This window comes from Theropithecus gelada, chromosome 13, assembly GCF_003255815.1.
Source record: "Theropithecus gelada isolate Dixy chromosome 13, Tgel_1.0, whole genome shotgun sequence".
In the NCBI taxonomy this organism is placed as follows: Eukaryota; Metazoa; Chordata; class Mammalia; order Primates; family Cercopithecidae; genus Theropithecus; species Theropithecus gelada.
The window spans coordinates 45,479,932-45,495,512 of NC_037681.1; the positions used below are offsets into that span (position 1 = coordinate 45,479,932).

The window sequence follows — 15,581 nt, forward strand, 5'->3', positions numbered from 1 at the left end:
GTAAGTCAGAGTCTCAAAGTCTGGGGACCGGTCTACCAAGCCTCCTTTGTGATGCATAGACAGCCAGTGTGGCACCGGACAGGGCTTGAGACTTTCATGGTGTTCCTGGGTGCATGTGTGCACCCAAGGCTACTGGGAGTCAGGGTGGGTCCTTTGGACCTCAAAGGCTGGGTCTCCAGGGTCCTGAAGCCAGGCAGGCATCATATTCCTGAATCAGGGCAAACCTGGGAGTTCAGTCACAGAGTCTCACCTGTCTGATGGTGCTAAATCCTGCAGGACCAGCCTAGATGCTACAATTCTAAAATTCTATTTACCCTCAAGAGCTAGAACTTGGGGTTCCTTTATATCCCAATCCCCTGGTAACTCCCACAGCTAATTTAGCTTAACATATGAACCCAGTTTAGCAAGCCAATCCAGTCCTCTAAGGATCCGCTAGAGTGAAGGAGACAGTGCCCTGGCAGTGGGATTAATGATAAGGGTTTGGGCAGTGAAGGTCGCCACAGCTGGAACTGCAGAGTGGGGAGTTGAGGTCATTGCCTCTCTAGTCTGTGAATACTCAAGAGCCTCCTAGTTCATGGACTGTTCTACCCCTCCCTTCAGCTTTAATGAAGGTGACTTTTTTTCCCCAGGAAGTTGTGGGTCAAATGCTGAGCAAGACTTAGTCTAGGAAAGCAAGCATTTCTGAAGAAGACTGAGAAGAGGTCGGGTGGAGGGTTGGCACCCAGTGTAGTCTGTCAGTGAAAAACTCTGGAGGCCTTGTCTCTGTTGCTGCAGGACGTGGCCCAAGTCAATGAGGAGAACTTGCCTGTCTACAACCGCTGTGCCCTCTATGCTCTGGGCGCAGCTTACCTGAACCTCATCAGTCAGCTCACAACAGTGCCTGCCTTCTGCCAGCACATCCATGAGGTTGGTGTCCTCACGACCAAGAGCTCAGGGGCCCTCAACTTGGGGTTTCCTGGGAACGGCTTTTCCTTAATTGCATTAGTCCTGTACCTACTCTTAGGCAGTGAAGACAGGGTGAAGTAAGAACCGCTAATAGTGAGAAGTTACTCACGGCATCTTTCCCTCCTGTATGACTTGATGGAGCAGGGTGGGGTTAGGCACGGGTTGGGGGGTCTTCTGTACCTGTTTCTAATACTGTCTGCCCCTCCACTTCCTGCCCCTCTGTCTTTCCCCTACTCATGGGAGCACATCTGCACACATGCCTCAGATCATGCAGACTACAGCTATGAAATACGGCAAAAGTGGCCTGAGTAGAATGGTGAACGAATGTCTGTTCACGCCCACTCAGAGGAAATGAAGAGCTACGAAAATTTCTCCCCATTTGCTTCATGTATCTCCCTTTCCTTTGCTGAAAAAATTTTAAATACTTTAAAACAAATCCCAGCTATCCTGTCCTTTCACTTTACATATATCCGTCTACATGCCTGAAACAGCATGAGCACCTCCCTACATGACTGCCACACCCTTAACACAGCTCATTAAGTGATCAGTAATTCCTTGGTATTATCTGACATCCATTCTATAGTCAAATGTGTTCTCAGTTGTTGCATAAAGATGTTTTAAAACACATGGAAGTGTTTGGAAGTTGAATGATACCAACATATAGGATTAACTTTAAAATATAGTAGCAGGCCGGGTGCGGTGGCTCATACCTATAATCCCAGCACTTTGGGAGGTCGAGGTGAGTGGATCACTTGAGGTCAGAAGTTTGAGACCAGCCTGGGCAACATGGTGAAACCCCATCTCTAATGAAAATACAAAAATTAGCGGGGCATTGGCGCACGCCTGTAATCCCAGCTACTCGGGAAGGTGAGGCAGGAGAATCGCTTGAACCTGGGAGATGGAGGTTGCAGTGAGCCAAGATTGTGCCACTACACTCCAGCTTGGGTGACAGAGCGAGACTCCATCTCAAAAGTAAAATAAAATAAAATATACTAGCAAAACAAAATAAAACAAAACAAGAAATTTTAGGTCTCAACTAGCCTGGGTTGACTGGGAGTCACAGGGGAGGCTGCCATGACACTGTGACAGAGACCACCCCAAGGGAAGCAGGACTCTTCCAGCTTCTGGACTGATAAGGGAGTGCAAGAAAGGCAATGCCCAGACATCCTCCACCTGACAATTGTGGGACCTTTACCTCCTCACCCACCACACACACCTGTATGCTGACCATCCCTCCACTTCTCACCACTTAGTAACTTTCACTTTTCTTGTCAAAAATTTGCAAAGAATACTGAGTAAAGCTCAAGATGTCACTGTCCATCAGGGTGTTTTTGCAATGCCCTTGGGTACTGCAGTACCGAGGTTTGGGACATGGTATTAGCTACATTCCTTTGTACCTGTTTAAATAAAAAAACACAGGAATGAGGCCAGGTGCAGTGGTTCAGCCTTAATCCCAACACTTTGGGAGGCCAAGGCAGGTGGATCACTTGGGGTCAGGAGTTCAAGACCAGCCTGGGCAACATGGTGAAACCCCGTCTCTACTAAAAATACAAAAATTTGCCAGGCGTGCTGGCATGCACCTGCAATCTCAGTTACTCATGAGGCTGAGGCAGGAGAATTGCTTGAAACTGGCAGGTGGAGGCTGCCATGATCCAAGATTGTGCCACTCCTCTCCAGCCTAGAAAAGAGAGCAAGAGTCTGTCTCAAAAAAAAAAAAAAAGGGGGCATAGGAATGAGGAATGAGGCACCAGAGCCAGCAGCTGCAGTCTCTTAAGAGTTAAGTTCCCTGCACTGGAGGACACTTAGTGCACATGTGTCATTGATGGCCATGGCCTGAGCAGGCAGCTTGAGCTTCTCCAGCTGCCCTGAGGGTCCCTGTTGATGGGAGTTTCCACTGAAGAAGCTCAGCTGAGGACACTGTGCTGAGGAGGCTGCGGGAGGGAGGAAGTGCCAAGCCGGGAGCTCTTTCATTGCCTGTGAGCTCCCTCTCCCTGCTGAACCAGCTCTTATCATCTGATTCCTCCCAACCACCAGGTGATAGAGACCAGGAAGAAAGAGGCTCCATACATGCTCCCCGAGGATGTGTTTGTGGAGAGGCCCAGGTGAGGAGAGGACGGGGGATGTGGTCAGGGATCCCCAGGGCAGCTAAGTAAGCAGGCGGGTGGTCTGAGGTCAGGAGGGGTCAATGCCAGGAGGCTCGGGCATCTGTGGACTCAAGGGCAGAAGGTGGGCTCTGTCTGTGGTCCAGGAGTCCTGGGTAAAGTGAAACCCCATCACATTACTGCAGTCCATGCCTCGAGCATGCCATGCTGAGCCGTGTTTGCAGGTGAGACACAGCCTCCAGGGGCTTTGGCCAAGCCCATGCTAAATGCATCCTGGAGGAGTCATTCCTGACAAGACGTTCCTATCAATCCAAGTGATGTTTTCGAGTGTCATTTCAACATCAGAGGAACTCAAGGGAAATATGTTTTGCAAACCCAAAATGTCTAACAGTAGGGGATGACTTATAAAGTACGGCCCATCCATATAATAGACAATCATGACATTCATTTAGAAGAATATTTAATGTAAAATACCCACTACATAATAGGTCAATAAAATAGATCACAGAACAGCAGGTGTGGAAGGGGATATCTATGTGTATATGTAAAAATACGGGACTAAGCTGGGTGCGGTGGCTCACGCCTACAGGCCCAGCAACTCAGAAGACTGAGCAGGAGGATCTCTTGAGCCCATGGTTTCGAGACAACCATGGGCCACAAAGCAAGAACCCATCTACGAAAAATTTTTAAACAATTTGCCTGGGCTGGGCACAGTGGCTCATGCCTGTAATCCCAGCACTTTGGGAGGCTGAGGTGAGCAGATCACTTGAGGTCAGAAGTTCGAGACCATCCTGGCCAACGTGATAAAAACCTGTATCTTCTAAAAATACAAAAATTAGCCGGTTGTGGTGGTGCACACCTGTAGTCCCAGCTACTCTATTCGGGAGGCTTAGGCAGGAGAATCTACTTGAATCTGGGAGGCAAAGGTTGCAGTGAGCTGAGATCATGCTACTGCACTCCGGCCTGGGCAACAGGGAGAGACTTGGTCTAAGAAATAATAATAATTAATAAATAAATAAAATTAGCTGGGTGTGGTGGAGCATACCTGTTGGAAGGCTGAGCAGGAAGATCACTTTAGCCCAGCGGGTCAAGGCTGTAGTGCGCTGTGATGGCACCTGTGAATAGCCACTGCACTCCAGCCTGGGCAACACAGTGAGGACCCTGTCTTAAAACAAAAAAAAAAAAGTGACTGAGGGATGTGATTGCTGTACATAAGAATATATTATAACGTGAATAGTGGTTATCTCTGGAAATGGGACTGGGGGTAACCCTTTTCCTTTTGCTTCTCTGTCATCTTGCATAGTGAAGATGTTACTTTTGTAATAAGAAAAGTTGGCCCTTTTGCTTCTCTGTCATCTTGCATAGTGAAGATGTTACTTTTGTAATAAGAAAAGTTGGCCGGGCATGGTGGCTCACGCCTGTAATCCTAGCATTTTGGGAGGCTGAGGAGGGTGGATCACCTGAGGTCAGAAGTTCAAGACCAGCCTGGCCAACATGATGAAACCCCATCTCTACTAAAAATACAAAAAATTAGCTGGGCGTGGTGGTGGGCACCTTTACTCCCAGCTACTCAGGAGGCTGAGGCAGGAGAATCGCTTGAACCTGGAAGGCGGAGGTTGCAATGAGCGGAGATCGCTCCACCACATTCCAGCCTGGGCGACAAGAGCAAAACCCTGTCTAAAAAACAAAAACAAAAAAGTTATTCAGAAGTCATTCTAGATACCGCGGTTCTAACGAGCTTCCTCCCTCCTTCATCTTCCAGGCTGTCTCAGAATCTTGATGGGGTGGTGATTGAGCTCCTCTTCCGCCAGAGCAAGATTAGTGAAGTCCTGGGAGGCAGCGGCTACAATTCAGACCGGCTTTGCCTGCCCTACATCCCTCAACTGACAGGTATGAGCTCTGTGCAGGGATGCCTGGGCCTGCCTCTGTCTTTCCTTGGCCAGGTAAGGGCCTGAGCGTAAGGGACTTATGGCCCTTTGATTGCCTGTGAGGCACCTTGGATATCGTGAGAGCTGAAAGACACAGTGGAAATTTATGGTGAGGTCCTCTTGATTGCCCCACCTCTCCTCCTCAGGGCAGGGTCCTTGAAAGTACCCGGCCCATGAGATGGCCCGGCCTGAGGATGGGAGAGGCTCCATTGTGCTGGAAAGAGCATACATGGCTACGGAACCAGAGACCCAGTTCGAGTCCCCTGTGCAACTCACTGCCTGAAAGATCTTAGACAAGTGCTTTGCGTCCCTGAATTTCAGTTTCCTTGACTGTAAAACAGAATGTTAACAATAGCTGCCCGCTGGGGGCAGTGGCTCACGCCTGTAATCCTAGCACTTTGGGAGGCCGAGGCGGATGGACTGCCTGAGTTCCAGGGTTCAAGACCAGCCTGGGTAACACAGTGAAAGCCCGTCTCTACTAAAAATACAAAAAAAAGTTAGCTGGGCGTGGTGGTGTGTGCCTGTAGTCCTAGCTACTCTGGAGGCTGAAACAGGAGAATTGCTCGAACCCGGGAGGTGGAGATTGCAGTGAGCCAAGATCGCACCGTTGCACACCAGCCTGGGCAACAGAGCAAGACTGCGTCTCAAAAAAAAAAAAAAAAAAAAATAGCTGCCTTAGAGGGCTGGCATGATAAGGTACCTGTATTAATGCAAATACACTTAGTAAATACTTCATGAAATGCTTCATGAAGAGCTACTGGTGCTCTTAGCAGATGATGCTTACATATAAGGTGAGATATGTATTCTGGTCATAAGCACCTTCTTTGTGTTCTCATTGACAATTTCAAAATTTTAGCCCCAAAGAGCAAAACTGACCACCCTAAGATGGACAGAGAAGGCCCACAGCAATTGGAAGCTTCTGGAAACTCCAGGTGTAGCCTGAGTGTGCACTGAGCCTTAGAGGACTGTGGACCAAGCAGAGGCAGAGGGGTTGGGAGGTGGGACTAGCGGCTCAGTCCTGGATCTCCGAGGGCTGGGAACTAAAGCCTCCAGGCTGCTTCTTCCCCAGATGAGGATCGCTTATCCAAGAGGAGGAGCATTGGAGAGACCATCTCCCTGCAGGTGGAGGTAGAATCGAGGAACAGCCCAGAGAAGGAGGAGGTGAGTGTCTCTGCCACCGTCCTGGGGCAGCCCCACCTCCTGTAGATTGGATGCTGGACTCCAGGCTCCCCTGCCCACACAGTGTGCTTAAGGCTGCAAGGAAAGCAAGTTTCTCGAGTAATTCCACACTCGCACTGACTCTCCCCATGTATGTGTCATAGATACTTCCCTTTGGAAAAATGTTTAGGGTCCTCCCTGCTCCCATGAGGATATCATAAAACTCACTCTTGAAAGGCCTGGCTGGGGATGGTGGCTCACACCTGTGATCCCAACATTTTGGAGGCTGAGGCAGGAGGATTGCTTGAGCCCGGGAGTTCGAGATGATCTGGGGCAACATAAGGAGACCCCATCTCTACAAAAAATAATTTGAAAAATCAGCCAGGCATGGTGACATGCACCTGTGGTCCCAGGTACTCAGGATGCTGAGGTGGGAGAATCACCTGAGCCTGGGAGGTCGAGGCTGCAGTAAGCCATGATGGCACCACGGCACTTCAGCCTAGGTGACAGAGTGAGACCTTGTCTCAAAAAATTAAAAAGAAAGGCGTGCTGGTCATCATTCCCCACTCACAGGGGGACCGACATGCTCTGGGTTGGAAACTCGAAGACTTAACTGGAGAGATAAGAGTGAGAATAGCTTTCATAGTGTTGCTTCCGTATGTATCAATAAAGAATCTTTTTTCTTTTTTTAAATTTAGACTATTTTTAAAGCAATTTTAGGTTATAGCAAAATTGAGAGGAAGGTACAGAGATCGCCCTTTGCCCCCTCCCCTCCCCCGACACATGCACAGCCTCCCCTCCTATCCACATCCCCCAGCAGAGTGGTACATTTCTTACAGTTCCGCCTGCCTTAACGCAACGTTATCATCTGAAGTCCATCGTTTACACTGGGGTTCACTCTCAGCGTTGTACATTCTGTGGGTTTGGACAAATGCATAATGGCATGCATCCCCCACTAGAGTACCATGCAGAGTCGTTTCCTGCCCTAAAACCCCTCTGTGTTCCACCTCTTCATCTCTCCCCTAACCACTGACAGCCAAGATTTTTTTTTTTTTTTTTTTTTTGAGATGGAGTCTCGCTCTGTTGCCCAGGCTGGAGTGCAGTGGCACGATCTCAGCTCACTGCAAACTCTACCTCCCGGTTTCAAGCAATTCTCCTGCCTGAGTCTCCCGAGTAGCTGGGACTACAGACATATGCCACCATGCCTGGCTAGTTTTTGTATTTTTAGTAGAGACGGGGTTTCACCGTGTTAGCCAGGATGACCTCTATCTCCTGACCTTGTGATCCGCCCGCCTCGGCCTCCCAAAGTGCTGGGATTACAGGCGTGAGCCACCGTGCCCGACCCCAAGATTCTTTTTTTTAAGAGAAAGCTGCCACAGTGCCTTAAAGACCTCTCTTCTTCTCTCCTCTCTTTACAGAGGATTCTGTAAACATTGAATTTTTGTTCAAATTTACATGTGATATCTCCCCTGCCATTATCTCATTTCTTCCACCTCAGTGAATGAAGCAGATGTACCCATGAGTAGGGAAGAATCAGGAATCATAGTGGAAATACAAAGCTTACTCTCCCAAACGAGAAAGAAATGGAGGTGGAGGGCAGAGAGGAGGAGGAAGGAGACATGAGGGAACTGAAGCCACAGATGCAAGATGCCTTTTTTTTTTTTTTTTTTTTAAGACAGGGTCTCACTCTGTCACCTTGGCTGGGGTGCAGTGGCTTGACTTCAGTTCACTGCAACCTCCACCTTCTCAAGCGATCCTCCCACCTGAACCTCCCGAGTAGCTGGGACTACAGACACGCACCACCATGCCCAGCTAATGTTTGTATTTTTTGTAGAGATGGGGTTTCGCCATGTTGCTCAGGCTGGTCTCAAACTCCTGGGCTCAAGTGATCTGCCCACCTCGGCCACCTCATAGTGCTGGGATTACAGCCATGAGCCACCACACCCAGCCTTTTTTTTTTTTTTTTTTTTTTTTAATGCTGACTGTCCCAGTTCACAAGGAGTATAGAGGACACACATCTGGATGGGACCAGGACAGAAAGACTTACATGGTCCTTGGGCATGGACAGGCTGCCATGCCCGAGCTTCTATGCCCATTAGGACTAATATAGACATGGAGGACAGCTTTGACATCAAGCCTTTCCCCAGATGCAATCAGAGGTAGAGAAGTCTCAAGGGGTCAGGATCAAGCCTCCCCCTAATGGTGCCCTTGACCACTTCATTTATTAGGGCAGATCTCCACATCAGGGCCCTCAAAGCTTATCTAGAACCTTCCCACAGAAGGAAGCTGTGACTTGGGCTAATTAGACAAGTAAAATGAGGTTGAATGAGGCATCCTCCATGGCCCTTCCAGCTCCAAGGACTGGGAACCTCCAATGCATTAGGCATCGGGATGAGCTGGCTGCTCTCTCCCCATAGTGGCGATTCTCCCTTCCCAAGAGGTAAGAGACTCTCGGCAATTGAGGAGTGAACTGACACAGAAGTGGGAGGCAAAATGCTTACGCAGCTACAGAGCCACCTCCACTCGTGGCCTCCTGGGCCACCAGTATCAGTTCCTTCCTCCCTTCGAGAGTCAGCTTAGCCCAGAGGTGGCTTGGTGGCAAAGCAGGTGTGCAGGGGCCTTCATCCTGTGCCCTTCTGCCATGCCACAGCTCTCTCCACTCTCAGCCATCAGTGCTAGTCCAGAGTCCCATGGTGGTTCCTAGGACTGTACTGCCCAGGCTTGCTGCAGGGGTGAATAAATGCTGGTTTGGTCAAATCTGAATCCTGGTGCCTGGCATTCCCAGCCCTGCATAGTCTGGGCTCTGCCATTTCATTTTCCCCCACCTGCTCTGGCCTGTATCCACTGTCCCACTCTGGCAGGGCTGCTCTCGGTCTCTCCCGTGCTGTGCTCAGCCATCTGCAGGCCTTTGCTAGTGTAGAATGCCACATCTGAACCACCCTTCCCCTCCACACTGGTGCAGCTGAGGACCTGTGAACTGTCTGTTCTCGGGTGCCCGGCCCCTGTTCGGTTTCCTCCATAAACGTCCTCTCCCCCTGCTCTTGCCCAGGGAGCATCCCTTCTCTCTTGCCCAGAAAGCGGCCTTTTCTTTGACTGTTGCCACCACACAGTTCCCTAGCACCCTGCAGGTGAATATCCAATGTTGCTCAGTGCTGACAGTGGATGAATGGATGGCCGTACAGAGGATAAGTCCTCAGAGCGAGTTAAAGCCGAGCACAGCTCTCTCTTGCATGTAATTCCTATGCTAACAAATTGTGCAGTTTCTATGGACTCACCTACAGTCCTGTATGTAGTTGGTACTCACTTAATGTTTGTTAAATGACTTTATATCATACCTATTCTTCTGTCCTCTCCTACTCAAACAAAAATGCCAAACAAATCAAAAAGTGCACAACTCAGTGAATTTTCGTAAAGTGTATATGCCCATGCAATCACTCCCGGATGAGAGAGTGGAACACTGTCATTGCCCAGGGGCCCTGCCCCGTGTCCCCTCCCCTAAGGGAGCTCCTAGCCTGAGTTGCGTTACTTCTGGAACTTTATATCATTGAAATCATTCTGTGTCTGCTGCTTTTGCTTAAGATTAAGTTTAAATGATAGAGCATCAGGCTGGGCACGGTGGCTCACGCCTGTAATCTCAGAACTTTGGGAGGCTGAGGCAGGAGGATCACCTGAGGTCAGGAGTTCGAGACCAGCCTGATCAACATGGTGAAACCCCGTCTTTACTAAAAATACAAAAACTTGGCCGGGCCTGGTGGCGGCCACCTGTAACCCAGCTACTGGGGAGGCTGAGGCAGGAAAATCACTTGAAACCAACTGGGAGGTGGAGGTTGTAGTGAGCCAAGATCGTGCCATTGCACTCCAGCCTGGGTGATGAGAGCAAAACTCCATCTCAAAAAAAAAAAAAGATAAAGCATGGGTAAATCATAGGTCTAATAGTTGTCTACTGAGTAATTTCTGGAATTTAGTCCAAATTCCTTCACTATTTTCAGCATCTGTGGAGCTCCCTTCTTTGAGTGTTATTATTTTCCATCTCCTTTTGTAGGCTTTGCAGACGACTGAGTGGGGCAACTCCTTGGAACCTCAGCAGTCTGTGGGGGCCCGGTCACCTCTTTTTTTTTTTTTAAGACAGAGTCTCCTTCCGTTGCTCAGGCTGGAGTGCAGTGGTGTGATCTCAGCTCACCGCTATCTCCACCTCCCAGTTTCAAGCGATTCTCTTGCCTCAGACTCCCCAGGTAGCTGGGATTACGGGCGTGCACTACGATGCCTGGCTAATTTTTGCATTTTTAGTAGAGACGGGGTTCACTGTGTTGACCAGACTGGTCTCGAACTCCTGACCTCAAGTGATCTGCCCGCCTCGGCCTCCCAAAGTGCTGGGATTACAAGTGTGAGCCACTGCATCCGGCCTGTCCCTTCTAACCTTCCATTTCTTATCTTTATTGAATGCTCAAGTCACGTTGGTGGGTAATTTAATACTTTAAGACTTCAGAACTGATACTCAGTTCTTGAAATTTACATCTGAAGTTATGTTCACCACCTCTCTCCTCTTGCTTCCAATGTTTTCTGTTGTGTTCTCTGAAGATATTTTAAAATTACAGTATTGGCTGGGCATGGTGGCTCACACCTATATTCCCAGCACTTTGGGAGGCCGAGGCGGGCAGATCATGAGTTCAGGAGTTCGGGACCAGCCTGACCAACATGATAAAACCCGTCTCTACTAAAAATATAAAAATTAGCCAGGCGTGATGGTGCACGCCTGTAATCCCAGCTACTTGGGAGGCTGAGGCAGGAGAATCACTTGAACCCAGGAGGCAGAGGTTGCAGTGAGCCGTGATTGCGCCACTACGCTCCAGCCTGGGCAACAGAGTAAGACTCTGTCTAAAATAAAATAAAATAAAATAAAATAAAATAAAATAAGATAAGATAAGATAAGATAAGATAGCAGTATTTTCCTCTCATGGTGCTTGATGGACAGGCTTGGGGAGGAGGCAGGGGACAGTGCGTTCTTTTACATGAGACTCAGGACTCTGTTCTGAGTCTGAATCTGATGAGGAATGAGCTTCCCCGCTGCATCTCACTGTCCTCTGTGCCAGCTTAGGGAGCTTCCAAGACCCTGATGGGGCTGGGGGTATCCTGAGGGACTTCCTGCTCATTGGGACTTTCTTCTAAGAAGCAAGGGGCTGCCAGAGAGCTGGGGGTGCCAGGGCTGCCTCCTTTCTCTGCCCCCTGACTTTCTGAGCACCTCTGTCCCTTCTCCTTCAGCGAGTGCCTGCCGAGGAGATCACCTATGAGACACTGAAGAAAGCCATTGGTAAGTCAGGCCAAGGGACTCTGGTTAGAGGGCAAAATGGGGTGGGGTCCTTGGGCCTGTTCCTACAGATGCAGCAGGACCTACCACCCTCCGCAGTGGGATCCAGCACCTGCATGAAGGGAGAGGCTGGTGGCTTTTGACCAACTCATCACAGCCACCAAAGCTGCCACTGAATGTCCCTCCTCTCCTGACGGGGGTCAGTAGTGGGGCCCTGTGTGGCCCACAGTGGGCAATGCTTTTGCCACTAAGGACAGCTGACTTTAAAAGTAATCAGTTGGCCGGGCGCAGTGGCTCACGCCTATAATCCCAGCACTTTGGGAGGCCGAGGTGGGCAGATCTCAAAGTCAGGAGTTGGAGACCAGCCTGGCTAACATGGTAAAACCCTGTCTCTACTGAAAAAATGCAAAAATTAGCCAGGCATGGTGGCATGCACCTGTAATCACAGCTACTCGGGAGGCTGAGGCAGGAGAATTGCTTGAACCTAGGAGGCAGAGGTTGCAGTGAGCTGAGATTGCACCGCTGCACTCCAGCCTGGGCGACAAAGCAAGACTCCATCTCAAAAAAAAAAAAAAAAAAAAAAAGTCATCAGTTGACGGCTGTAGGTAGAAAGCAATTCAGAGTAAATTTTTTTTTTTTTTTTTTTTTTTTGGTGAATTGTGATACAAAAGAACAAGCTGGCCAATGGAAGATGTTAAGAATGAATCATATGAATGTCTATTTAATAAGGGCAGATGATTTTAAAATGCATTGTTACCCCTCTATCTGGATCATTGGACAACAACAGATTTTTTCTAACTGTTGACAAATTATGCCTGTAAATGCCAAACTTTTAACTTTTTGTCATCATTAATGGTAGTCTCTCTGAATGTACACATTTCTTGCCCTTTTTCTTTTTTTCTGAGACAGTCTTGCCCTGTCACCCAGGTTGGAGTGCAGTGACACCGTCTTGGCTCACTACAACCTCCGCCTCCCGGGTTCAAGCAATTCTCCTGCCTCAGCCTCCCAAGTAACTGGGATTACAGGCGCCTGCCACCACACCTGGCTAATTTTTGTATTTTTAGTAGAAACAGGGTTTCACCATGTTGGCCAGGCTGGTCTCGAACTCCTGACCTTAGGTAGTCAGCCCTCCTTAGCCTCCCAAAGTGCTGGGATTACAGGCATAACCCACTGCACCTGGCCATTTCTTGCCTTCTTAAACTGAGTCTGGGCCAGGCATAGTGGCTCACACCTGTAATCCCAGCACTTTGGGAGGCCAAGGTAGGAGGATCCTTTGAGCCCAGAAGTTTGAGACCAGCCTGGGCAACATAGTGAGACCTCATCTCTATTTTAAAAAACCCAACAGTATGATGGACATGTGTGACACACACCCGTTTTTCTTCTTGGTGCTAACTCATCTTGGATACCAAGCAGCATGTGTAGAAGCCTTAAACTAAATGGCCTCGGGCTGCCCTGCCACAGGTGTTCCGTGTTGACTTTCGTGGTCTGTGTGGCTTTACCATTGTCAATGTCCCTTTTCTTTTTTTGTTTATTTATTTTTGAGATGGAGTCTCGTTCTGTCACCAGGCTAGAGTACAATGGCGCAATCTTGGCTCACTGCAACTTCCACCTCCCTGGTTCAAGCAATCCTCCTGCCTCAGCCTCCCAAGTAGCTGAGACTACAGGCATGTGCCACCACGCCTGGCTAATTTTTATATTTTTATTAGAGAGGGGGTTTCACCATGATGGCCAGGCTGGTCTCAAACTCCTGACCTCAAGGTATCCTCCCACCTCGGCCTCCCAAAATGCTGGGATTACAAGTGTGAGCCACCACACCCAGCCTCGATGTCCCTTTACAAAATACCCACAGAGTACTCGAAGGACCAACTGTTCAGGACCTTCAATTTAAGAGTCCTGGTGGGAGAGCAGCTACTTGGGGCTATAAGAGCCCCACTGAAAGGTCCTCCCATATAGTTCTCAAATTCTTACATGAGGAAGAAGGCTGAGCCCTCAGACAGAATCAGGAAGTGGTCCTGCCTTCCAGGGCTGAGTGAGGGCCCCACACCTCTACGCCACTGTCCCCTACTCTTCAGATGAGGGGAGAGCCCAAGCAATGCTCACGGACAGTGCTCCCTGGAGGAGTCTCTCCCCTTCCCCTCAGTGAGCAGGGCCTGGCACTAACCCAGCTCTCTGCGTCGCAGTGGACAGCGTAGCAGTGGAGGAGCAGGAGCGTGAGCGGCGGCGGCAGGTGGTGGAGAAGTTCCAGAAGGCACCCTTCGAGGAGATTGCCGCACACTGCGGGGCCCGGGTAAGTGAAGCGTGACATGGGTGAGTCCTAGGGAGCCGAGTCAAAACTGAATTTGGGTCCAGGACAGGATTAAGTTCCCAGGAGATCTTGGCTCTTTGACCACCCCACCTCCACCCCCTGCCAGACATTAGGGCTTGTATTCCAACGCAGGGAGCTCTGCTGTTGCCCCGCCAGGCTTTCCCCAATGCCCCGATGCTGCATTGCTCCCCTATGAACCAAAAGACTTGGGTGTTTGTCTTGGGTCTCTCTGAGACCTCACACTTTTCACTTAAAGAAGAAGTCCTGAGCTGAGGCACCTGTCTGGCAGTCAGATCATGCTCACTGTGGTCCTGACAGCAGGCACACGAACAGCACTCACTGCGGACAACAGCTTCTTCTATTCATGAGCCACTTTCATTCTCATGATAAGTCCATGAAGTTGGTGCCATTATGATCCCCACGCTATGGAGTGATGGGGGAGGGGTGTGTGGCAAAGGAAGATGGTCAATGTTGGCAGCAGGACCCTCCTCCAACCAGGGTACCTTAGCAGGGGGATGGAACGGCCAGGCCTTGGCAAAGAGACCAGAGAGAGAGGCAGCTGGACACGTAGAAACGAGGAGCCATGTCTAGACTGGAGGGAGGAGCTCAGACAGTCCTGAAATTGATTCTACGCCAGGATTTATTAGCCCCAAATGTCAAGCTTAGTAACAATGAAACATAACTGTAAACATTCAAAATCTACAAATAACCTATTCTCCCAACAAAATATAATACGTATAATTTTCTGTTTTATATATTTTATATATAATATTCATATATAAGTATATATATAACATATAGATTTTCACGGGCCTGGGTTGTCCTAACCTCTCGTCCCACTTTGAGAGGGATGCCCATTTCATGAGCTAGGAATTAGGGCCCAGTCACGGAACACGTGCAGTCCCACTCTGCATTCATTGACCTCATTACAGCCAGAAGTAATCAGAGATCATCTCTAAGCCACCAGTTTTGCAGCGCTGCCCCTTGCAAGTTAGAAAAGAGCTGGCACAGGCTGGGCACAGTGGCCCATGCCTGTACTCCCAGCACTTTGGGAGGCTGAAGCAGACGGATCACCTGAGATCAGGAGTTCAAGACCGGCCTGGCCAAAATAGCAAAACCCCATTTCTACTAAAAATACAAAAATTAGCCGGGCGTGGTGGCAGGCGCCTGTAATCCCAGTCACTCAGGAGGAGTTGGGAGACTTGCTTGAACCCAGGAGGCAGAGGTTGCAGTGAGCTGAGGTCATGCCACTGCACTCCAGCCTGGGTGACAGAGCAAGACTCCTTCTCAATTAAAAAAAAAAAAATTTAATTTAATTTAAAAAAAGAAAGAAAAGAGCTAGCACTAGGGCAGTCTCCTGACTCTATGCCCAGCAGCCCTTACTGCCCCATCTTAAGGAGAAGGACCTTCCAGAGCTGCCTGCTGACATCCTCCCTGGTGATTCTGAGCCTCTGTCCTATCCCCAGCCGGCCTTCAGTAGGTGGCTTTCCCTGATCCGAATCTGCAGTCAGGGTCCAGTGGATAAGTGCTGGAGCGTGTTCACCTCTGCCTGCCTTCCTAAGGCTGTGGCTGCCCTGTACCTCCAGCGTATACTCTGGACACCCTGAGCCAGCTGGCAAAGATTCTGAGCCCCCCACCCCTGCCAGCTCACTTCCCCCTGTTTGTGTCTAGGCATCGCTGCTCCAGAGCAAACTCAATCAGATCTTTGAAATCACCATCCGGTAAGTGGCAACCCTGGGCAGGGGACCCTGACCTCTGTGACCAGTATTGGGGTTCCTCATCCTGAGTCCTTCTCTCACCCCTGTCTTCCCTCCTCCCCTCCCCCACTCCTCCTACCC

The 15,581-nt window shown here is 49.5% G+C and overlaps 1 protein-coding gene across 3 annotated transcripts in view; it reads left to right on the forward strand.

Annotated features, from left to right (window-relative positions):
• The window catches only part of EFR3B (EFR3 homolog B), a 113,853-nt gene that overhangs the window by 92,992 nt on the left and 5,280 nt on the right, over positions 1–15,581 (forward strand). For all 3 annotated transcript variants that reach the window (XM_025353927.1, XM_025353928.1, XM_025353929.1), the window contains 7 exons: positions 775–906; positions 2,980–3,047; positions 4,810–4,937; positions 6,045–6,136; positions 11,393–11,441; positions 13,619–13,725; positions 15,415–15,464. In XM_025353927.1, the coding sequence (XP_025209712.1) occupies positions 775–906; positions 2,980–3,047; positions 4,810–4,937; positions 6,045–6,136; positions 11,393–11,441; positions 13,619–13,725; positions 15,415–15,464 (626 nt within the window). The remainder of the gene's footprint in view (positions 1–774; positions 907–2,979; positions 3,048–4,809; positions 4,938–6,044; positions 6,137–11,392; positions 11,442–13,618; positions 13,726–15,414; positions 15,465–15,581) is intronic.